This window comes from Taudactylus pleione, unplaced genomic scaffold, assembly GCF_031769625.1.
Source record: "Taudactylus pleione unplaced genomic scaffold, aTauple2 ptg000061l, whole genome shotgun sequence".
Taxonomy (NCBI): domain Eukaryota; kingdom Metazoa; phylum Chordata; class Amphibia; order Anura; family Myobatrachidae; genus Taudactylus; species Taudactylus pleione.
The window spans coordinates 18,436,349-18,461,445 of record NW_028284463.1 but is presented as its reverse complement, the minus strand read 5'-3'; the positions used below and the strand labels follow the sequence as shown (position 1 = coordinate 18,461,445).

The window sequence follows — 25,097 nt, the reverse complement described above, 5'->3', positions numbered from 1 at the left end:
CTGATTTATTGGGGTTGGTTATGCTTAAACACAAAAGTGATATATCCACTTGGAATTGACGGAGTTTGAAATGAGGCGGTTTGGATGAGAGGAATTTTCCATCCAATGTTTTCCCTTTTTGTAATTCTAAAATTTCCATAATATTCAGCAGAAATGGCACCAACCCTACATTATGCTGTCCCTGTGGCACGTGTGAGCACACCCAACAATCAGTCTGATTTAAAACTTTGCCTACCATGCTATGATAATCCTCTAAAGGATACCCACCCCAGTACGGGTTATATTTAGACTGGCACCGTTGGATACATTTCTCATCAACTAGGGACCCACAAAGCTCACAAATACAGCAATCCTCAGACGATAAACCTCCAAACCGTCCCCGAGTATCCGGAATAGCAGATCTCTTAACAATTACAGTACTAAGATTGGTCAGACACTCCCCTGATTGGCATAGCACTCCTCCTCTTGACTCCACTCCATCAGCACTGCCATCAGCTCCCATCTCCTCTATTGGTCCCCCATCACAGAAACCAGATATCCCCATACAAACCAGGATGATGGAAACTCTGGAAGAGAATATGAAAATGAACACAGCAGACCAGTCCATCGCCACAGCAAGGACCTGCAAATTTCTTTAGCTCAGGTATTTTACTACAACCTTTTAATCCTCCCGAAACAAGCTCGCGATCGACAGGTCCACGTTATCAGCCTTGTCTCCGCTTTGTTTCTCCACCGGTTGGTTGACCTTTTTGCAGTGAGTGGAATGGACCCAGGTATCTCTCTCGGCCACCTTCAAAGATGTGGTACTCGTCAGCAACACCTGATATGGACCCTCCCAATGATCAGTCAAACAACCTGAATGTAAGAAATTTCTGATCATAACATATTCTCCAGGTTCAACATCATGACAGTTTCAGGCATATAATGGGACAACAATTTCAGTTTCTGCTGTTGCTGTTTTAACTGTTTACTCATTGATATCAGATAACTTACAGTTACCTCGTTGTTACCCTTCAAGTGGACTTATAATCAAATGAGGATGTCTACCAAACAGTATTTCAAAGGGGGACAGATTTAGAGGGGGTCTAGGAGTGGTCCTTATGCTATGTAGGACCAACGGTAATGCTTCTGGCCATCCTAGTCCAGTCTCTGCCAGGATTTTACTTAGTTTATTTTTAATAGTCCCGTTCATCCTCTCTACCTTGGCACTGGCTTGCAGTCGGTAGGGGGTGTGAAGTTGACTATTAATACCCATCATTTTACATATATTTTGAAAAACATCACCTGTGAAATTAGTACCCCTGTCACTCTCGATAATTTTAGGGATACTGTATCTGCATACAAACTCCTGTACAATTTTCTTGGCAGTAAACGCAGCAGTATTAGTGGATGCTGGGTATGCCTTAACCCAATTGGAAAACACCTCAGTGCACACTAATACATACTTGAGATTCCAGCAAGGTGGTAATTGGATTAAATCAATTTGTATTACCTGGAAAGGTCCGTCAGTTGGTGGAATGTGGGATGGTTCGGTAGGGATCGTTTTCCCAATGTTTTTCCTCAAGCAGGTCAGACAGGACATTGCTCTCTTTTCCGCGGTGCGCACCAGTATGCTCTCAGTGAATCTGGAATTTGGGATAACATTTGATCTACCTGAGATGGATTTTCACTTAAACCGGTAGAGTGATACATTATCCTTTGGGGAGTGTCCAACATATCCCTCACCTCGTGCACAACTCTCTCTGGGATATCTAAAAATATACCATCAGGGGTACAATATATGACACATCCCATCTTACATAACAAATCCCTTCCCAGTAGGTTAGTAGGAGCTGCTGCTGCCAGAAGGAAAGAATGCCTGGTATGCAACGGCCCGATAGTAACCTCTGTGGATTTGGTTAAAGGATAATGTTGCACTTTACCCGTTACACCCATTGCTGGTACTGTCTCGTTGGTTAACTGTAAATTAACGGGAGATTTTATCACTGAACTGGTCGCCCCTGTGTCTACAAGAAAAGGATATTTAGTATCAGCTACATCAACCATCATTACCGGTTCTTCCCTAGTACTTCCCGTTAACCTGACTATCTGTAGACTACAGGTATGACCTGACCCCTAGCGTTGGCTCCCACTCTCCAATAAAGCATTAACAGCCACAATTGGAGCTGGTGCCTGTTGGACATTTGCTGATCTCTGTGTATATCCTTTATGGGGATATCCAGGTACTCCCTGGTTAGGGGGTCCTACTCTCTTTGCCGTACAGTTCTTACTTAGATGTCCTGGCTGGTTGCAATTAAAACACTTTCGTGGGTGGGGTGGATTAAAGGATTGTTGTGTGGGTTGAGCAGGAGGGAAAGGTGGTGGGTAAGGATATTGTGGGAGATATGGGGTTTGTGGACAGTATGGGAATTGTGGCTGTGTGTGATAAGTGGGGTAGGGCTGTGTTTGCGGTGGTGTGGGATTAGTGAGGACGTGTAACTGTTCAGGTGCAGGTGCAGGTGTGTCTGCTGGCTGTGATGTTACCGTCATTCCTTCTAGAGCTTGAATACTGACAGCCATTAGTTTCTCGCTCTGGGTCTCTCTCTTTTTAGAGATGTTCTTGTCATGTTCAATTGCAGATTCTATGAGGGTGTCTACTGTGACTCCCCTCCAGCCAGGCTATGAGGTCTGAACATGGGTTTTTAGGTTCTCTTTAAGACCATCCATGAGTACAGTGACAATCATTCCCCTGTGGTGAGTGCTATCTTTAATATCTTCTAACCCAGTGTAGTAGGTGATAGTCTGCAGAGCCCGGTCACAATAATCTTCTGCAGATTCACTCTCTTTTTGTTTTATGGTGAAGATTTTGTTCCAGTTAACTACTACTGGAAAATATACACCCAATTGAGTTACAATGCGGGAAATGTTACCTTGATTAATTTTGTCTGTTAAAGGAACATCTCCATCTAATACACAATCCGTGATACATTTTGTCACGTTGGTATTGCATGGTAGACAGGCCCTTAACACCACCCGCCAATCTTTGTTGGTTGGCTCGTGAGAACTACCCAAATTTCTCAAACGTCTTTGACATTTGGCTAATTCCGTTTTGGGATCGGGGAAATCATTCATTATGGAATTTAGCTCTGCTCTTGTCCAAGGACAATGCATTGCTACTTCCCTTGTGGGCACTATTCCGTTCGCATCTGCATTCCCATTCGGAACAGTTATTGTCCGGATGGGATGCAGACCGATAAAGAGTGTAAGGCCGTTTCCCAGAATTAGTAGTTTTGATAAGGATGTATTGTACAATGTCAGTCTGGTGCGTTCTCGAGTGAAAAAGGTAATTGTCTGCATCCCATCCGGACAATAACTGTTCCGAATGGGAACAGTTATTGCTACTTTTGACCTTATTACGTGGCTGGGGGTTTAGTCTGTTACTGCAACGTATAGGGTTAACAACTTCCTCTACGGGTGCAGTGGATGTTAACGCTTCCTGTACTATCACTGATGGAGATGGTGGCACCACTTGTGATTGCCGTGGTGGAGCATCTAACATGTGTACAGCATGGGAAATAGCAGACATAACAATAGGCTCATCATCCACATCATAAACATTTTCCTTATGGTTACTTAAGAGAGGGTACAAATTACTTGTTAAATTTTTATGGGTTTTTTCAACAACACCATCAACATAGGGCGGCGGTGGTGCGCATGAACCATTGGCAATACGTTCCACAATGCTACCTTGCTGCACGTGCACGCTATTTCGCGGCTCGCACACATTGCAATTTAGCGCTGCGGGTGTACTTTCTGGTAACGTGCTCGGGACGCTAGTTTGCGTCTCTTGCACACCTTTAAGCCACGCATCCCCCTCATGCTGCCACAATTTTAAACATTCGTTATATTTTACCTTTTTCACTCGAGAACGCACCAGACTGACATTGTACAATACATCCTTATCAAAACTACTAATTCTGGGAAACGGCCTTACACTCTTTATCATCATCTTAAATCATATATCACAGTACCTAATTGCATAAGCACCATACTTGGTATGCATAATACGATGTGCAGATCCAAGCTTCCATTAGCAGCACATCATTGTCTAACATCTCTACTGTTTGCGTGGCTCCCATCCTGGGACAACTCCTACGTTTTTCAATAAAGATTTAAACTGGTGAAAGACAGTCAAGATACTTTCACTTACCTGCGGACGTCTTGGAAAAAGGGTGTATCCACGAACCCTATGGAAGACCTCTAGACGCCTCCACTCACCTATGGAAGAAAAGCTGCTCCCACGCAGAAATCCCTTTTTGACTACGTTTCAACCGCTAGGGGGCAATAAATACCCTTTGTTTTCCAGTTGATTTCGTCCACCCTCTCAAATAAGCCTAACCGATTACTGAATGCTATAATCACACTGGGAGCCGAAGCCTAACAAAAATAACAACCCATACACCTGCCTTGTGCAAAATAAACGGTAAGCTACTACCGAGTCACTAGGCCGTTCGTTACACCTAGCACTTAAGGGTCCTACGATACCCTTAACATTTAGGTCCCGTGTTACACCCTAAACAAATACTCACAGTTACACACTTTTTTCCTGCACAGAAAAATACACGTTAACCCATTTATTGGCAACAATTGATAATGTAATCTCAATGGCTTTGTTTAAAACATGTGGCAGCAAGACCGGAAATACGTATACGCTATTGTGCGACTAGTCGCATACACAATAATGCGACTATTACACAACCATATTATGACTTTTACACTTAGCTGCGTACGCAAAAATGCGTCTCAGCTGTGTACGCAAAAATGCGATACCCCCCTTTTTAACCCACAAAATAAAACGGAAATACAACCTATCGACGAAGGAAAACAAACTTTTTCCTCCCCCGTCCCTGGATTCTTAATCAGCGCTCCTAAAGTCACAGTAACCGGTAGCGCACTTTCAGCAACAACGGTGGTAACAGATTCCGAACGCACAATGCATTCTCCTGCCAGGCGCCTCCACCCTTTTGCTGAGAGTTCGATACCGAGTGTTACAGACCGGTTGGATTTGAACCTCTATACGCTCCTGCCTATACCTTCTAAATCCTACCTATACCTTCTAAATCCTGCCTATACGTTCTAGAATTGTCGCTATTTGCGTACGCAGTCATACAGTAAATAAATGCCTTCAGACTTGAAACTGTGTTTCCAACGCACAAAGGTTATTATTCAACATAAAAACAGTAAGTTACATGCTGTGATCTAAAGAAAATTTAGCGCAAAGAAATCATACAGACCCAAGATACAGTTATTACATACGCACGCGCTCTGGGACCAGTTACCGGCATCAACAAGACTCCAGATTGGGATCTGAACGCACATATATACCCTTACAGGGATAGGCAATACAATAGGCAAGTTTGGCATGATTCCATTGGTTCTCCGGCACGATGCTTCTGTTACAGGACATTTAACAGGTCGATTCAAATGGACACAGGTCAGCCTCCAACAGCCTTTTGTCTCCCTTTTCCCGCTGCATGCAAATCTAAGCTGCTAACATTACATAGTACATTTTAGTGTTTTAACTCGCTACAGTCCATAAGTTGCGAACGCATGTTGCGATCTTCTTACCGATGACACCGGAAAGCTGTTGAGACAGAGTAGATCAGTACAACTCCAAACACGGTTTGCTTATCATGTACTAAACCTTAGATATCAAATAGTCTTTATTTTACAACATTAGTAATAAATGAATAAACCTTGAATATTACACTTTGAAGCTATGGAACCTTTTATGTGCAATGTGTACGTATTAGGGGTTTGGGAAAAGATGCTAGTTAGATTTATGTACTGAGGACTTTTCATTCAGGGAAGATGCGTACGTATGAAGCTAATAAACAGCATCTGTATGCGGGGTATTATGCATTTGTGAATGTGCGTATTTTTAATGTGTGTATGGTGTATAGTGAAATATGCGATCGCATGATGCTAATAATAGCATCGCCGTATGTACTTAAGTGTGGGTTTCTCTAAAATGGCGCTGGGCGGCCATTCGCAAAATGGCGTTGTGCAGATCTCATTTTTAAGATGGTGTCTTGTGGCCATTCGCAAGATTGTGTCGTTCCAATCTAATTTTAAACTGATTCTGTCTCAGCCAATTATCCAGCTTCGACAACATGTAATTGGAAATTAATTACAATTGATTGAAATCCACCTTTAGTAAATATACCCCTTAGACTTAATAAGTGAATGCTATACGGCTGTATCTTTGTACATTTCCCTGATGCCAGAGCTCCACAACATTGTCATTTAGTTATTTCTTAAAATATACAGTACAGACATTCAGATGTTTTTAATTAAGTGGCTCATTCACTGTTATCACTTTTGTATTGCTGCATAGTGAAAGCTTTTTAATAAGGAGTTTATATTATGAAATTATTGTATTAAATGCAGCCTAGCTGTACAAGCATTACAGCTTTACCATGTAGGGGGTTTGTTACTTCTACATTTTGTTATAATAACAATGTGATAATTACATAGATCACCATCAGAGGCGTCACTGGGTCTGGTGTCCCCCAGTGCTCGCCTCATTATTCTACATATGCCCATAGTTACACGTGCCCAAAAAGGGGGCAAGACCTAACATAAAAGGGGCGTGGCCTCACAGGAAATCCCGCTTGCATCACTCCAGGGGCGTGTCCAGTGCTGGGCTGCCCCCGAAGGCTAGTGCCTGCACTGCCGGCTCCTCCTCTGTGACAGGAGCCGGGTGCTGCAGGAGAATGTCACACACTACAGCACCCGGCTCCTATCACTGAGGAGGAGCCAGCATTTTGGTGTCATCCCCTCTGTGTTCCTCATCCCCATAGCGACACCACTGACAGGGATCATTCACTTACAGTCATTATCTATGTCAGTATACATTTGCAGGGGGCACAGCCTAACCAGGGAGGCGTGACCATTTTTGAAAAATTAATAGGTACACTGCATGGGGTGCCGGGGCTCAACCAGGGGCAGATTTAGGAGTGGGTGGTCAGTGCGATTGCTCCCCCTTCCCCCGCACATGTCGGCAGAGGAAACTGTTAGCGGCAGCTGCCTACTTGAATCCACTGCAGCTCAACCCACAACAGCGTGTGCTGGACTGGGTAGAGAGGCTGCTGCTGTGGACATGTAGGAAGGGGGACAGACCTGGGCCCCTGCCACAAGCCCCTCCCTCTCGGCGCCCCTGTACATTTATCTGACAGATAAAGCCAACCAGTGAAATATAAATGCATTGTTTTGATCAACACCCAAATTATATTTAAAAATATGTTATTATATTACATCTATAATATTCCAACCTGCTAAATAACAGCAAAATAAATGTAGAGAATTATATATAAAATTAATAAAATCAACAGCATAAATAATATAGATCTCAATACATACGATGGAGTCTTCTAACCTCCTTGACCAATATTCAGGGCCAGATTAACAATGGGGTGTAGGGAGTAACCGCTCCAGGCCTCCAATTAAAAATAGGCCCACTGTGTCAGCTATAAATCATAAGTATTAAAATTTTTTGTATTAGTTTTCTCACAAAACTATGCAATTTGTCTATTTTTATACATGGAGGGAGACAGTGGTGCTGATAGTATAAGGGGTGTACACGCCCACATGGCTCTGGCCACACCCACATACAGGGCCGGCACTACCTGCCCGGTACACAGCTGAGTAAGGTGCCACAGTGAGGAGGGAGCCAGCTCTCTGGTACAAAAACAAAGTGGTAATATAATATATCCCAAGGCACAAACCATACTGTGATGCCACCTGTGAATCTAGACCACCTAATCTTTCACACAATCATATACAATAAAAAACAGGTACGGCGCTCAGTCATGTTCCAAACCAAACAATCATATAATACAGTCCATAAGACCAATACTCAGTCCATCCACATTAATATCCTGCCAATCTGTAAACCATCCAGATAGGTCCAAGGGAATTTTCCTCAGTCTATTCAGTGTCCTAAATCACGACTCACTCATAAAAAAGAAAAAATACAGAAAAAAGAACTCATAGTATAGTATGTCTATAAAAACAACACATCCATAAGTGTATCAAATTCCACAACAGAGGTGTCTTGAAAATCCATAAACCAATTCGTATACAAACCACCCCCCTTAACTAGCATAGTGCTGGCCCCTCCCTAGGATGAAGACCTGGTTCTCCCTTAAGGTAGCAACCGACTCGCTTTTCTCAGAGGGGGAATGCTAGCCAAGCTCTGCTGCGCTAAATTGAGCCGCCGAGGAGCACTGCTTTCCGCCTGCTGCGCCTCACCTGTTGGAAAAAGAAACATAGCATATTCCAGCGAGAAACGTATTGGCACACACCAATTTTCTCAACTGATAACTATTGGTACAAACCAATTTCTCACCATGAATAAAATATTGGTACAAACCAATTCCTCAATATGCCGGGTGGGTGGGAGGGATCTCAAAATGGCAAGAGGCAGTTGACTCCTCCTCCAGCCTTGACGGGGCAGCTAATAGGCTAACCAAATAATGATTGGCAACTGACCTCAACCAATTACAAACTATCAACAAAAACCAGCTCTAACTAGTACTGTACCAAAATAAAAAACAGTGTGCTTATATCTTCTCAAGCTTATTCAAGCATTCGAATATTTTTTGATATAGTTTTTCTTTTGACTAATGAATGGGTTAATTAGCTCTGGGAGGGGGAAGTTATTAGGTGCTGAGTGGGGGTGTTAATGGCTGAATAGGTTGATGGGTGCTGTGTGGGATGATCTTTATGGGCGCTGATATGGTGGATGAAAGTGTTAATAGCTGCTGGGAGAGTGAAAATTCCACAGATGAAACTGAAACACGATTCGGTGCCTCTTGCTATGAAACACTGCCTGGATGTGGCACTGATTGCTATAGAAGGCCATTTGCCAAGCCCTGTACCATAGGGATTTGGAACAAATTGGTAGTTTGGATCTGGAAGTAACATTCTACACCTAGCCAACAATGTGCTGCCTCCCAGAACTCAATTAACATTTTTGGGGGATTTGGTACCTTTTGGAAACAAGTTCCACAAAATGTCCAAGCCCTAAAGCTTAGGATGTATGCCAATCCAATAGCTTTTTATTAATTAATCAGAACAAAAAAAAACTAATGGATGTTAATGATTAAACAGAGTCTGAGAATAACCAGATGGCAAAAGATATATTGTGACTCTTAGATACTGTCTGATCCCGGGTTACCATACTGAAGCCATATAGAAGATATGTTCTATAACCCAGAGCACTATCAGTGCAATTCACTAAATAAAGGATATTGTAAAACCACTCTCTGGAGTTCATTAAGTGCTCACAAAGGTGAACTAAGCTACCAGGTGTTCTATCATAAAAAGATTATATTGTACACACTACAACTCTGGTGCAACTCTTGGAGGCAACAGATGCATTTGGTCCTGGGTGCCAGGTGAGGAGGGGGCGCCAAGAGATGGAAGGATGCCATTCTTGCTCTCCTGTCCTGTACAGTACAAGGCTATTTACACACTTCATTTTGAGCCAGTATACATTCTCCCATAGTGAGTCTGATGATACAGCACTACAAGTGCTGAGTCTATGTGGAATATTGGGAACCGGCCGATCTTGTCTGCATGCGGAGGGTGACCAGTTGGAAGGGAGTGGGGGTGGTGGGGGGGGCATTTTGAGTTGCATAATCCAACCTATGGGAGATTCTCATCACCCAGGGTTGAATCTCTGCCACTGGGTGTACATGACTTCAGCTGGTACTACAGCCAAGAGATCCCCCATACAAACATTATTAAAAATTTAATTTTTGAGGGTTTGTTTGTTTTTGTTTTTTTAATGACTATCAGATTGTGTTTGCTACAGTGTGTTGGAGAGCCAGGGAATAATTTCCTGACAAAGGAAGCATTAGACACTGCTGTAATCTTCTACTAAGTCTCCAATATCTTATGTATTTGTCTAAAAACAATTGCCTGCCTGTCTCTGTATCCTGTCCATCTAGTTGGCGAGTTTCATTAGCTGCTATGGGAACTAATCCTGCAGCAATGGAAGGACTAGATCCTGGTGATGAAATTTGCTGGTAAATCTATAACATGAAATCATTTCTAAAATCAAGAAGAGCGTGGCCTCCCTGCATATTCGGGATGTAGTCAGGAAGCCGATGGTCTAAATCCCGACCACCGGCTTCCCGACTTTCTAATCCTGGCAAGGTACTAATGACAGGCGTCGAAATCCCAATGCCTGTCATTAGATCTACGCCAGGAGCCCAACACCAGCTTACCGATCGAAGGTAAGCCGGGCGCTGGGCGCGGACTGCCATGGGGGGGAGGAGGGTTAGGTTAGGGGCTCCCGGGGGGGACTTAGGTTTAGGCACCCTCCCAGGAGGGTTAGGGTTAGGCTAGGGGGAGGTTAGGGTTAGCCCCCCCGAGAGACTTAGGTTTAGGCAGCGGGGAAGGGGGGGGTTAGATTTAGGCACTTAGAGGGGGGTTAGGGTTGGGCACTTGGGGGGGAGGTTAGGGTTAGGCACCCCTAAAGAAGGGATAGGGGGTAGAATAGGGTTAGTTATACTTACCTTTTGACGTTTTTGATCTTCAACCCTGCCGGGCTTCCGCTGTCGGGATTTGAACCATGCGGTCGGCGGTAATACCTACTACACTCAAATATTCTCTAGCCAGCCAGGCATGCATCTCTGTCAATGTTTCCGAACTCCAGGTACATAGGTGAAGTGTGTGTGTCTGTGTTGGTGTGTGTGCGTGGAGGGCGACAAAGTGTCTTATGCGAATCGTGTCACCAAGGCCCTGCCCACTTCTCTGTCAAAATTGCTGGTATCTGGGAGGATGGCCAATTCCCCATGGAGTTCAATCCATACTTGCTGACTTACTGGCAGTCAGGCTGGCGATGCGGGTGAAGGGGGGCATATTGTCGCCAGGTGGGTGGTGTAGGGGAGTGACAGCGTGATGGCATCATTTACAAAAATGTAAAGAGGGGTTACGATGATGTGATTCAGTATAAATCACATCATCTAACTACCCAGACCGCCCACTTCATGCGGACCGACCCATAATGATATATCAGTATTAGTAGGGGCCCCACAGGTTTGTTGCTCTAGGTCCCACACAAACTTTAATCCAGCCCTGAAATCCAGACCCCCTGAAATAGTAGCAATCTCCTTGACTCCCTGCAGAGTCTAGCAAACTCCCTGATTGCACCTTACCAGGGCCGGCCCAAGCCAATGTTTTTTGGTAGGCGGGAATAGATTTTGGTGCCCCTCAGTGGACCTTCATCCTAGCTCACTCATCCCCCCCATGGAACCCCTCACAGCCCAGCACCCCTCATCACAGCACCCCTCACCACAGCCCCAGTCATCACAACCCCCCTCATCACCGCCACTCTCACTCCCCTCATCACAGCCCTTCCATCACAGGCCCCTCATATCCCCTCTTCTCAGCCCCTCAACATAGCCCCTCTCACTCCCCCTCATCACAGTCACCTCCATTACATCACCCCTCCATCACAGCCCCTTACTAAGACTTACCTGCTGGCTCCAACAGCGACAGCAGAGGACTGAAGGCGGGGGAACAGGTCTGGCTGGCAGTGACAATGGCGGGCACCCTCCTGAGCGCTGCGGGGTGCCTGCGCAGACAGCTGTGTCACAGTGACAGTCTGCCCATAGGCACATGACCCGTCACCTGGCCCCGCCCCTTCCCACGTAGGTCTCAGTGCAGCCAGCACTGCTCTGATCTGATTAACAAATTGATGGTCTGCGGCCAGCTGCTGGTCACAGATCATCACTTTGGTAATCCGATCGCTTCATCGCTCTATAGATGAGAGGGGAGGAGAGCGGTCCCTCCTCCCCCTCCAGCAGGGACCGGAACCTCCGGTCGGGTTCGGGTCCCGTACTTTCGGCAGCGGCTCCGATTCTGTGGGGCTCGGTGGACACTGTCAGCGGGTGCAGCGGCTATGTGGCCCTGCACCACAGCGGGCCCTGGCGCAAGACACTGACTGCACAGCCACTAGTTTTGCCACTGCCCCGGCGCCTAGCGCTGTGACAGCACAGCTCCATGCAGCGCATACTTGCCTTTAGGGCACCCATTGGGGACAGTGAGTATGTCCGTGACTGCTGCGACGCCCTCCTCAGTCTGGTGCTCTATGCGGCCACGTACCCGGCGTATAGGTGATGCTGGCCCTGCACCTTACCCCAATTAAAGTAGGCGAGGGCTGTTTAAGCTTGAGACTAGATAAGAATCCTGAATTTTTGTAATTGGCTGAACCCCTGTTACTAGATAGATTTACCTTCTTAAGTTTTTTGCTGTTGGTGGTTTTTAGCCTATAGGAATCTTGGTAGGCGTGGTTTAGCTGGGTTTATAAATAGGGAGTACTTCAGCAGTCACCATCTTTTTCAGTTTGGAAGCCCCACCCATCCACCCAAAGCCATTATTTAATGTTAAAATTTTGTGGTGTTTTTAATAAATATTTGCTCTCAGGTGAGGCGCAACTAGACAGGAAGGTAATGTGACTCAAGAGGTCAATGTGGGGCACTTGCTCCTTCGAAGTAAGGCCAGGAGTCCTACTTATGCGGGGGACCCTAGCGCTTCTGACTTATGTGATCACTCCTATGGGCAGTGGACTGAGTTCTTGGTGAGCCTCAAGCCTCAGGAAGGCAGCTGCTTACAACCGGAGAGAAATACACACAACACAGTAGTTTGTGACTAGAAGTATCTATCTGCTTTAATGCTACAATGGTTCCAATATTTATCATTTTCAAGTTGCTATACAGTCTGCCCAATGCATACGTTAAACATTAAACCAAGCTTCAGCTCCCACAGCCTGGCTGAAGGTACAACCATCGCAACAGATGGTGACCCCAGGCTGCGACCTTGGTCGCAGCGCTGGGATCACGCAGATGCAGCAAGGAGGTGTGTGACACCTCCTTCTGAATCTGCATTTTAAATGGACAGAATTACACAGCCACAGTAGTAGGCAATGCCCCCTGTTGTAGTGCACATTATGCAGTTACCCTTATGCAGTTCCCCCAGTAGTGCCCCTTATACAGTGCCTCCAGTAATGCCCCTTATGCAGTGCCCCCTGTAGTGCCCAATATATAGTGTCCCCAGTAGTGCCCCTTATACAGTGCCCCTTATGCAGTGCCCCTTATATAGTGTCCCCAGTAGTGCCCCTTTTGCAGTGCCCAATATACAATGCCCCCAGTAGTGCCCCTTGTACAGTGCCCCCAGTAGTGCCCCTTATATAGTGCCCTATATACAGTGCCCCCAGTAGTGCCCCTTATACAGTGCCCAATATATAGTGCTCCCAGTAGTGTCCCTAAAACAGTGCCCCAGTAGTGCCCCTTATGCAGTGCCCAATATACAATGCCCCCAGTAGTGCCCCTTATATAGTGTCCCCAGTAGTGCCCCTTTTACAGTGCAACCAGTAGTGCCCCTTATGCAGTGCCCCCAGTAGTGCCACTTATACAGTGCCCCCAGTAGTGCCCCTTATACAGTGCCCCCAGTAGTGCCGCTTATGCAGTGCACCCAATATATAGTGCCCCTTATACAGTGCCCCCAGTAGTGCCCAATATATAGTGCACCCAGTAGTTACCCATATATAGAGCCACCTATGCAGTGCCCCCTGTAGTAGTGCCTTTTACACATAAAGCAAGCACACACACACAAAATTCCACTTACCTGAATCCCTGCTCCTGCTGCCCCCGCTGCTGTCTGCTGCTCCAGTCCCGCTCTGCACTACTTCACCCAGTGTGGGAGCTGGAAAGCGGAGCTTATGAGTGAGCTCCAGTCTGGCTCCGGCCCTGGGTGCAGCAGCCAATAAGAGTCTGTCTGACTCTTATTGGCTGCAGTGCTAAAAAACACACCGCTGGCGTATTTATTTTAATGTGTAGTGCCGCGGACCGCACTGTCCTGGACTGTGTCCAGCAGCCACCTCCGCGCCGCCGGGTCCGACTGTGCCCAGGGCACGTGCCCCACTTGACCCTCCCACGCTATGCTACTGGCGAATGTTGTTGATTTATTGAAAGATAACAGGCACAGATGTACTCACCATTACAGGCACACTGATAATGGAGCGGAGCATGCATTTACTCAACTTGGTGTTATATAATACACGTCTTAAATGTATCCTCCTCATGAGACCTCGATCTGGATATGCTGCTTGCCATGCTGTCCACATTTCTTTTGCTGTCTCTTGCCCATGTATTATAGAGTACACCTGTTGTTCTACACTAAAGCCTAGGGTCTCCGTGCCTCTCGCTATATCATCTGGGCTTGAATCTGCATCTGGTTCTACAGTGACTTCCACAACCTTTCACTCTTTATTTGCATTTCCATAGCAAATTCCCATGTTGTATAATTTTCTGCACCTTTAGCTTGACAAACCCCATTATGGGTGCAGCTCCTGTATTTATGTTTCTTACAGACATAACTGTGCAGCTTATGTACTTTAACCAGCTTCACTGCTGCTATACTGAGAAGGAAACACTTTGTGCTCTCTTCACTCTTATGCTTCTCATGCAACTTCTGTGCTGACACACTACGCCGCCTCCTCTCTGTGTTACTATGCAGTGTGCGCTACACATGTGCCTAAGATGGCATCTGTATGCAGCTCTGGGCATCTCTAATAGCTTGTATGTCTGGGTACTTTACTCCTGTGTGTCTGGGGACTTTACACCTGTGTGTCTGGGCCCATAACCCATATTAGTTTATTGAGAGATAGCAGGTACAGTGATCCTTTACAGCTCACCAGCCAGTGAGTGTATGCTGCTTGCAGGTATTGGTGCTCACTCACACACAGTACTAACATGGCTGCAGTCACAGTTGCAGTTGGCACATGAGGCCGGAGGACGAACCTCCCTGCAAACTCTGGGTCCTAGCACCCAGCATGTATGCACATTGAGGAGACATTGCAGGAGCGCTGTACTCTATACTTAGTCTTTATGAGCTTAATGAGGGTCATTTCTAAATGGTAAAAATGCAGAGGAACTTTTGCAGTATTCACTAAAATATTCCCCAGCTGAGCCTTATGCACTTAATAAAATCATTAGAGTAAGTCTTTGTATGTTTTCATTAAGTCAGTTTACATGCACATGTAAATAAGTTTTATTGAAACTAAAGTCAGATTGAAAGGACCAGCCCTTAATCATTGCACACTTGACCATCCTTCCGTAATTTCTAAGAGACTACCGAATTTGGGGGAGTTTTCCCTGCTAGCAGAAGAGTGGGCAACCTTCCTGCATCCCACCACTGATTTGGTGAAGCGGACAGGGGACATGAAGATGTGATTCACTTTGAAACTCTCCATTAAGGACCCACTCCCATGATGTGATGCCTGGAATGGCAGCAAACTTCCGGACTCAGCTTAAATCCATGCCCATCCATCAGGCTGAGAACGCGCCAGGTTGGGTGGCAGGTAGGAATTCCAGGTATCCGTCTCTAAAATTAAAAAATGCGATAGAGAAGCCTATAGGCTACTTTGGGGTAGCACCATCTGAAGATGGTGTTAGCTCCTGGGGAAGCTGCGGTGTGCTTTCCGGAGCTTGGTATATTTGAAATATTAACAGAAACCTATGGGAGCTGCATTTGTGATAGGGAACGGGGACTACAGAGGACATCTCTGGTATCTGCTGTGGTGCCTTGTACACGAGATGCTTAATAGTTACAGGTAGACCCCACAAATGGCTGCTTTTGGGGAATATTACGCAGTTTTCTTAAAATAAATATATCCCATAATGTCTCACCAGTCACAATTGTGAATGTTACTTATTATGGCTTTGCTCCCTGTGTTGTTATCCTGAATTATTAATTATACCCCTATCAATAGTAACAGATTTTTTTTTAATGAACACAGGGAGCAAGCCTGATTTACTTCCTAATGCGAATGCAAGAACCCATTCAACCAATGTGGGGGCTCGTATATGAGAAAACGGTAACTGGTGATTTTACGCAGGCTGCAACCACCATCATTAGTATCTGCACAGGTACCAGCTCCATGTTAGGTGCAAGAGACACGTCTGAAACAAGCTTTCCGTTCCTGTACACAAAATCGTATGGAGCTTTTGATACACTCCCGTGAACGCTCCCGCAAGTCAGAGCAGTTACTGTATGTACAATTTCTTTGCCACCGCCCAGTTCCCGCCCCCAAAACTCCTTATTTCATGGAAAGACAGATACTGCCAAGTTCTGTCTGACTCAGAATAGGATGCACATAGACAAAGATGCCTATATCACAAATGCAAAGCCTCGCCGTTCTCCTCTGTAGACAGATAGATAACTGGCTGTGATCATTTATTCACCACTTGGTTCTAAGGGCCCGATTCAGAATCGCTCGCTAGGATGCGTTCGCACGCAGCCTGGCGATGTTTGCAATGTGCACTTGCGTATGCAGTACAGTGCATGTGCGCGAACGAGTCCAGGCAAACGCATCTAGCGAGTCTGAATCGGGCCCTAAATTCCTAAGCTGTGACATATTTGGAAACTCTCAGGTTCACAATAGCTATTCTTCTGGGTCTTTTGTTATATCCCTTATTACCATGTGTTTATACAGTGTGCCGGTTTGTACTTGCAATTGTGCGCACCCTCCGGGGTAATACAATCTCATGTATCTCTCCATTCTCTTCTCTATGTATAAATCTTCTTTCTTCTTATTTTTCCACTTTTCAGATTCCTCTGAAGGATGTTGGTAAATCCTCCTTATCCTCTCTGTGTATAAATATGTGGAATAATGATGATAAGGGTATATATAGTGCAGTATTGTTTAATAATAATATGGTTTAAAACATCCAAGAAAATTACAACGATAAAAGCCACAAATAAACATAAGGTAAAGCAGCGTACCAGATAGAATAGGGTGCTCAATAATCACAGCCTACCAAGCATATATGAAAATATAGCCAGCAACCTCCCGGGTATAGGCACTGGATAACCTCCAAGATCAATAGCTTGCTTCACCTGGATTACTGCCCTCCTTCACTCACCAACATGTTTCAGCACTCTGGGTCCCATTCTATCTATTCCACATATTTATACACGGAGAGGATAAGGAGGATTTACCAACATCCTTCAGAGGAATCTGAAAAGTGGAAAAATAAGAAGAAATAAGATTTCTATGACTACACATAGAGAAGAGACAGGAGAGATACATGAGATTGTATTACCCCGGAGGGCGCGCACAATTGCAAGCACTTTTTTCCTGTATGACTACCAGTGGTGTGCGACCACTTTATTGTTATTGTGCTGCACTATTGAGTTGGAGCGCAAGATTCTCGTCATATTTTTTATTGTACCGGTTTGTACTTGTCTGTGATTCAGTCCAGGGAATAATAAGTGCAGTGTATAATCTCATACGTGCTGGTGTGATATAAGGTAGCTGACGCTCTCTGTGTTACCTGTAATAAAGGTTCTATAACTGCTCTAAAATAAGAGATCAATGTGTAATGTCACGTATGTTCATGTCCCGTGTGATTGCCACCAGTGCTTTTTCTATGAAAAAAGATGCCAGTACTCTGGGAAAAGGTGCCAGATGTAAGGGAAAAGACGCCAGATGTAAGGGAAAAGACGCCAGTACTCAGGGAAAAGGTGCCAGATGTAAGGGAAAAGACGCCAGATGTAAGGGAAAAGATGCCAGTACTCTGGGAAAAGGTGCCAGTACTCAGGGAAAAGGTGCCAGTACTCAGGGAAAAGATGCCAGTACTCAGGGAAAAGATGCCAGTACTCAGGATAAAGGCAACGATACTCAGGAAAAAGGCACCAGGACTCAGGAAAAAGGCATCAGTACTCAGGATAAATGCACCAGTACTCAGGAAAAAGGCATCAGTACTCAGGATAAATGCACCAGTACTCAGGAAAAAGGCATCAGTACTCAGGAAAAAGGCATCAGTACTTAGGAAAATTCGACAGTACTCAGGAAAAAGGCAGCAGTACCCAGGTAAAAAGGTGCCTGTACTAAGGTAAAAGGCGCCAGGACTCAGGGAAAAGGTGCCAGTACTCAGGGAAAAGATGCCAGTACTCAGGGAAAAGGTGCCAGTAATCAGGGAAAAGATGCCAGTACTCAGGGAAAAGATGCCAGTACTCAGGGAAAAGACACCAGTACTCAAGATAAAGGCAACGATACTCAGGAAAAAGGCACCAGGACTCAGGAAAAAGGCATCAGTACTCAGGATAAATGCACCAGTACTCAGGAAAAAGGCATCAGTACTCAGGATAAATGCACCAGTACTCAGGAAAAAGGCATCAGTACTCAGGAAAAAGGCATCAGTACTTAGGAAAATTCGACAGTACTTAGGAAAAAGGCAGCAGTACCCAGGAAAAAGGTGCCTGTACTCAGGTAAAAGGCGCCAGGACTCAGGGAAAAGGTGCCAGTACTCAGGGAAAAGATGCCAGTACTCAGGGAAAAGGTGCCAGTAATCAGGGAAAAGATGCCAGTACTCAGGGAAAAAATGCCAGTACTCAGGGGAAAGACACCAGTACTCAGGATAAAGGCAACGATACTCAGGAAAAAGGCACCAGGACTCAGGAAAAAGGCATCAGTACTCAGGATAAATGCACCAGTACTCAGGAAAAAGGCATCAGTACTCAGGATAAATGCACCAGTACTCAGGAAAAAGGCATCAGTACTCAGGAAAAAGGCATCAGTACTCAGGATAAATGCACCAGTACTCAGGAAAAAGGCATCAGTACTCAGGAAAAAGGCATCAGTACTTTTGAAAATTCGACAGTACTCAGGAAAAAGGCAGCAGTACCCAGGTAAAAAGGTGCCTGTACTCAGGTAAAAGGCGCCAGGACTCAGGGAAAAGGTGCCAGTACTCAGGGAAAAGATGCCAGTACTCAGGGAAAAGGTGCCAGTAATCAGGGAAAAGATGCCAGTACTCAGGGAAAAGATGCCAGTACTCAGGGAAAAGACACCAGTACTCAGGATAAAGGCAACGATACTCAGGAAAAAGGCACCAGGACTCAGGAAAAAGGCATCAGTACTCAGGATAAATGCACCAGTACTCAGGAAAAAGGCATCAGTACTCAGGATAAATGCACCAGTACTCAGGAAAAAGGCATCAGTACTCAGGAAAAAGGCATCAGTACTTAGGAAAATTCAACAGTACTCAGGAAAAAGGCAGCAGTACCCAGGAAAAAGGTGCCTGTACTCAGGTAAAAGGCGCCAGGACTCAGGGAAAAGGTGCCTGTACTCAGGGAAAAGATGCCAGTACTCAGGGAAAAGGTGCCAGTAATCAGGGAAAAGATGCCAGTACTCAGGGAAAAGACACCAGTACTCAGGATAAAGGCAACGATACTCAGGAAAAAGGCACCAGGACTCAGGAAAAAGGCATCAGTACTCAGGATAAATGCACCAGTACTCAGGAAAAAGGCATCAGTACTCAGGATAAATGCACCAGTACTCAGGAAAAAGGCATCAGTACTCAGGAAAAAGGCATCAGTACATAGGAAAATTCGACAGTACTCAGGAAAAAGGCAGCAGTACCCAGGAAAAAGGTGCCTGTACTCAGGTAAAAGGCGCCAGGACTCAGGGAAAAGGCGCCAGTACTCAGGGAAAAGATGCCAGTACTCAGGGAAAAGGTGCCAGTAATCAGGGAAAAGATGCCAGTACTCAGGGAAAAGATGCCAGTACTCAGGGGAAAGACACCAGTACTCAGGATAAAGGCAACGATACTCAGGAAAAAGGCACCAGGACTCAGGAAAAAGGCATCAGTACTCAGGATAAATGCACCAGTACTCAGGAAAAAGGCATCAGTACTCAGGATAAATGCACCAGTACTCAGGAAAAAGGCATCAGTACTCAGGAAAAAGGCATCAGTACTTAGGAAAATTCGACAGAACTCAGGAAAAAGGCAGCAGTACCCAGGTAAAAAGGTGCCTGTACTCAGGTAAAAGGCGCCAGGACTCAGGGAAAATGTGCCAGTACTCAGGGAAAAGATGCCAGTACTCAGGGAAAAGGTGCCAGTACTCAGGGAAAAGATGCCAGTACTCAGGGAAAAGACACCAGTACTCAGGATAAAGGCAACGATACACAGGAAAAAGGCACCAGGACTCAGGAAAAAGGCATCAGTACTCAGGATAAATGCACCAGTACTCAGGAAAAAGGCATCAGTACTCAGGATAAATGCACCAGTACTCAGGAAAAAGGCATCAGTACTCAGGAAAAAGGCATCAGTACTCAGGATAAATGCACCAGTACTCAGGAAAAAGGCATCAGTACTCAGGAAAAAGGCATCAGTACTTAGGAAAATTCGACAGTACTCAGGAAAAAGGCAGCAGTACCCAGGTAAAAAGGTGCCTGTACTCAGGTAAAAGGCGCCAGGACTCAGGGAAAAGGTGCCAGTACTCAGGGAAAAGATGCCAGTACTCAGGGAAAAGGTGCCAGTAATCAGGGAAAAGATGCCAGTACTCAGGGAAAAGATGCCAGTACTCAGGGAAAAGACACCAGTACTCAGGATAAAGGCAACGATACTCAGGAAAAAGGCATCAGTACTCAGGATAAATGCACCAGTACTCAGGAAAAAGGCATCAGTACTCAGGAAAAAGGCATCAGTACTTAGGAAAATTCGACAGTACTCAGGAAAAAGGCAGCAGTACCCAGGTAAAAAGGTGCCTGTACTCAGGTAAAAGGCGCCAGGACTCATGGAAAAGGTGCCAGTACTCAGGGAAAAGGTGCCAGTACTCAGGGAAAAGATGCCAGTACTCAGGGAAAAGACACCAGTACTCAGGACAAAGGCAACGATACTCAGGAAAAAGGCACCAGGACTCAGGAAAAAGGCATCAGTACTCAGGATAAATGCACCAGTACTCAGGAAAAAGGCATCAGTACTCAGGATAAATGCACCAGTACTCAGGAAAAAGGCATCAGTACTCAGGAAAAAGGCATCAGTACTTAGGAAAATTCGACAGTACTCAGGAAAAAGGCAGCAGTACCCAGGTAAAAAGGTGCCTGTACTCAGGTAAAAGGCGCCAGGACTCAGGGAAAAGGTGCCAGTACTCAGGGAAAAGATGCCAGTACTCAGGGAAAAGGTGCCAGTACTCAAGGAAAAGATGTCAGTACTCAGGATAAATGCACCAGTACTCAGGAAAAAGGCATCAGTACTCAGGAAAAAGGCATCAGTACTTAGGAAAATTCAACAGTACTCAGGAAAAAGGCAGCAGTACCCAGGTAAAAAGGTGCCAGTACTCAGGTAAAAGGCGTCAGGACTCAGGGAAAAGGTGCCAGGACTCAGGAAAAAGGCGCCGGGAATCTGGAAAAAGGCATTTGGGTTCAGGAGAAAGATACTCAGGATAAAGACTCTAGTAATCAGTTAAAAGGCATCAGTACTCAGGAAAAAGACAATGGTATTCAGGAAAAAGGCATAAGTACTCAGGAAAAAGGCATCAGTACTTAACAAAAAAAGGCGACGGTACTAAGGAAGGCATCAGTACTCAGGAAAAAGGCACCAGGACTCAGGAAAAAGGCACCAGTATTCAGGAAAAAGGCATCAGTACTCAGGAAAAAGGCATCAGTACACAGGATAAAGGCAACGGTACTCAGGAAAAAGGCATCAGTACTCAGGTAAAAGGAACCAGGACTCAGGAAAAAAGCACCAGGACTCAGGAAAAAAGCATCAGTATTCAGGAAAAAGGCAATGGTACTTAGGAAAAAGGCACCATGACTCATGAAAAATGCACCAGTACTCAGGAAAAAGGCATCAGTACTCAGGAAAAAGGCATCAGTACTTAGGAAAAAGGTGCCAGGACTCAGAAAAAAGGCGCCGGGAATCAGGAAAAAGGCATTTGGGTTCAGGAGAAAGATACTCAGGATAAAGACTCTAGTAATCAGTTAAAAGGCATCAGTACTCAGGAAAAAGACAATGGTATTCAGGAAAAAGGCATAAGTACTCAGGAAAAAGGCATCAGTACTCAACAAAAAAAGGCGACGGTACTAAGGAAGACATCAGTACTCAGGAAAAAGGCACCAGGACTCAGGAAAAAGGCAACAGTACTCAGGAAAAATGCACCAGTTCTCAGGAAAAAGATATCAGTACTCAGGAAAAAGGCATCAGTACTCAGGAAAAAGACAATGGTATTCAGGAAATAGGCATAAGTACTCAGGAAAAAGGCATCAGTACTTAACAAAAAAAGGCGATGGTACTAAGGAAGGCATCAGTACTCAGGAAAAAGGTACCAGGACTCAGAAAAAAGGCACCAGTACTCAGGAAAAAGGCATCAGTACTCAGGATAAAGGCAATGGTACTCGGGAAAAAGGCATCAGTACTCAGGAAAAAGGAACCAGGACTCAGGAAAAAGGCACCAGGACTCAGGAAAAAAGCATCAGTATTCAGGATAAAGGCAATGGTACTTAGGAAAAAGGCACCATGACTCAGGAAAAATGCACCAGTACTCAGGAAAAAGGCATCAGTACTCAGGAAAAAGGCATCAGTACTTAGGAAAAAGGTGCCAGGACTCAGGAAAAAGGCGCCGGGAATCAGGAAAAAGGCATTTAGGTTCAGGAGAAAGATACTCAGGATAAAGACTCTAGTAATCAGTTAAAAGGCATCAGTACTCAGGAAAAACACAATGGTATTCAGGAAAAAGGCATAAGTACTCAGGAAAAAAGGCATAAGTACTCAGGAAAAAGGCATCAGTAATCAACAAAAAAAGGCGACGGTACTAAGGAAGGCATCAGTACTCAGGAAAAAGGACCAGGACTCAGGAAAAGGGCACCAGTACTCAGGAAAAATGCACCAGTACTCAGGAAAAAGGCATCAGTACTCAGGATAAAGGCAACGGTACTCAGGAAAAAGGCATCAGTACTCAGGAAAAAGGCACCAGGACTCAGGAAAAATACACCAAGACTCAGGAAAAAGGCATCAGTATTCAGGAAAAAGGCAACGGTACTTAGGAAAAAGGCACCATGACTCAGGAAAAAGGCATCAGTACTCAGGAAAAAGGCATCAGTACACAGGATAAAGGCAACGGTACTCAGGAAAAAGGCATCAGTACTCAGGAAAAAGGAACCAGGACTCAGGAAAAAAGCACCAGGACTCAGGAAAAAAGCATCAGTATTCAGGAAAAAGGCAATGGTACTTAGGAAAAAGGCACCATGACTCATGAAAAATGCACCAGTACTCAGGAAAAAGGCGTCAGTACTCAGGAAAAAGGCATCAGTACTTAGGAAAAAGGTGCCAGGACTCAGAAAAAAGGCGCCAGGAATCAGGAAAAAGGCATTTGGGTTCAGGAGAAAGATACTCAGGATAAAGACTCTAGTAATCAGTTAAAAGGCATCAGTACTCAGGAAAAAGACAATGGTATTCAGGAAAAAGGCATAAGTACTCAGGAAAAAGGCATCAGTACTCAACAAAAAAAGGCGACGGTACTAAGGAAGACATCAGTACTCAGGAAAAAGGCACCAGGACTCAGGAAAAAGGCACCAGTACTCAGGAAAAATGCACCAGTACTCAGGAAAAAGATATCAGTACTCAGGAAAAAGGCATCAGTACTCAGGAAAAAGACAATGGTATTCAGGAAAAAAGCATAAGTACTCAGGAAAAAGGCATCAGTACTTAACAAAAAAAGGCGACGGTACTAAGGAAGGCATCAGTACTCAGGAAAAAGGTACCAGGACTCAGGAAAAAGGCACCTGTACTCAGGAAAAAGGCATCAGTACTCAGGAAAAAGGCATCAGTACTCAGGATAAAGGCAATGGTACTCGGGGAAAAAGGCATCAGTACTCAGGAAAAAGGAACCAGGACTCAGGAAAAAGGCACCAGGACTCAGGAAAAAAGCATCAGTATTCAGGATAAAGGCAATGGTACTTAGGAAAAAGGCACCATGACTCAGGAAAAATGCACCAGTACTCAGGAAAAAGGCATCAGTACTCATGAAAAAGGCATCAGTACTTAGGAAAAATGTGCCAGGACTCAGGAAAAAGACGCCGGGAATCAGGAAAAAGGCCTTTGGGTTCAGGAGAAAGATATTCAGGATAAAGACTCTAGTAATCAGTTAAAAGGCATCAGTACTCAGGAAAAAGACAATGGTATTCAAAGTACTCAACAAAAAAAGGCGACGGTACTAAGGAAGGCATCAGTACTCAGGAAAAAGGCGCCGTACTCAACAAAAATTTGTTGTACTCAGGATAAAGGCGACAGTACTCAGTAAAAAGGTGCAGGTACTCAGGAAAAAAGCATCAGTATTCAGAAAAAAGGTGCCAGGACTCAGGAAAAAGGTGCCAGGACTCTGGAAAAAGACATCCGTACTCAGGAAAAAGGAGCTGGTACTCAGGAAAAAGGAGCCAGTACTCATTTAATAGGCATTAGTACTCAGGAAAAAAGCAACGGTACTCAGGATAAAGGCACCATGACTCAGGAAAAAGGCGCTGGTACTCACCTAAAGATACAAGTGGATACAAGATGTTACAGTATAGAAGCTTCCACACTCTGTTCAGACGCTTATTTTATTCACTTCTGTAATCATTTCACTGATTTCTAATTGTTTCTGGAAATAGTGATAACAACTAACAGACCCCTGAGTATCATCACAAACAATCTCACTGGCTGCCACAATTCTATGGATATAATGCACACTTGATGTTAATAAATGCCCACTGTTAATAAAGAGAGCTCTATCGCATTCAATTACCACTCTCATGGAAAACGCATTGCTCTCTTAATAAATAATGAATACACATCCATCCCAATAAGAATTAAGCAATAGAAAATAGACCAATGTAAAGTGAACTAATCATTTCTCATGTACTTCTACCACTCCCAAATAAGAACTGAGAAGTTTCGTCTCTACATCAGGATAACTAATGTTTCTATCGAATCTTATACTGGCCAACCTTTTAACTGCCTCCTCCGGGAGCAGGCAGTCAGGTCGGAACTGCGGGCGGTAGGTCTCGATGGTCAGGTCTGGGAAGCGTGATGACACGATCACATCATCATAGCTCCGACCATCGCGACTATCGGGCTTGCGACGAGACCCTTGTGGTAGGGTCTTGTCCATCGGCACCGGCGTGCGCATGCACGGTGTGGGACCATCGACCATCGAGCGGGTCTGAATGAGGCTCTGTGTTTGAAAAATGATACTTAAGAGCTGCTTGGTTTGTACTTTATCACCGT

At 45.0% G+C, this 25,097-nt stretch overlaps 1 protein-coding gene across 1 annotated transcript in view; it reads left to right on the top strand.

The window, feature by feature from the left end:
* Positions 1 to 22,891: 22,891 nt before the first annotated feature.
* The window catches only part of LOC148535126 (uncharacterized), a 36,492-nt gene continuing 34,286 nt past the window's right edge, over positions 22,892 to 25,097 (top strand). The window contains exons 1-2 of the mRNA XM_088464505.1: positions 22,892 to 23,060; positions 23,160 to 23,350. Coding sequence (XP_088320631.1) covers positions 22,892 to 23,060; positions 23,160 to 23,350 — 360 coding nt within the window. The remainder of the gene's footprint in view (positions 23,061 to 23,159; positions 23,351 to 25,097) is intronic.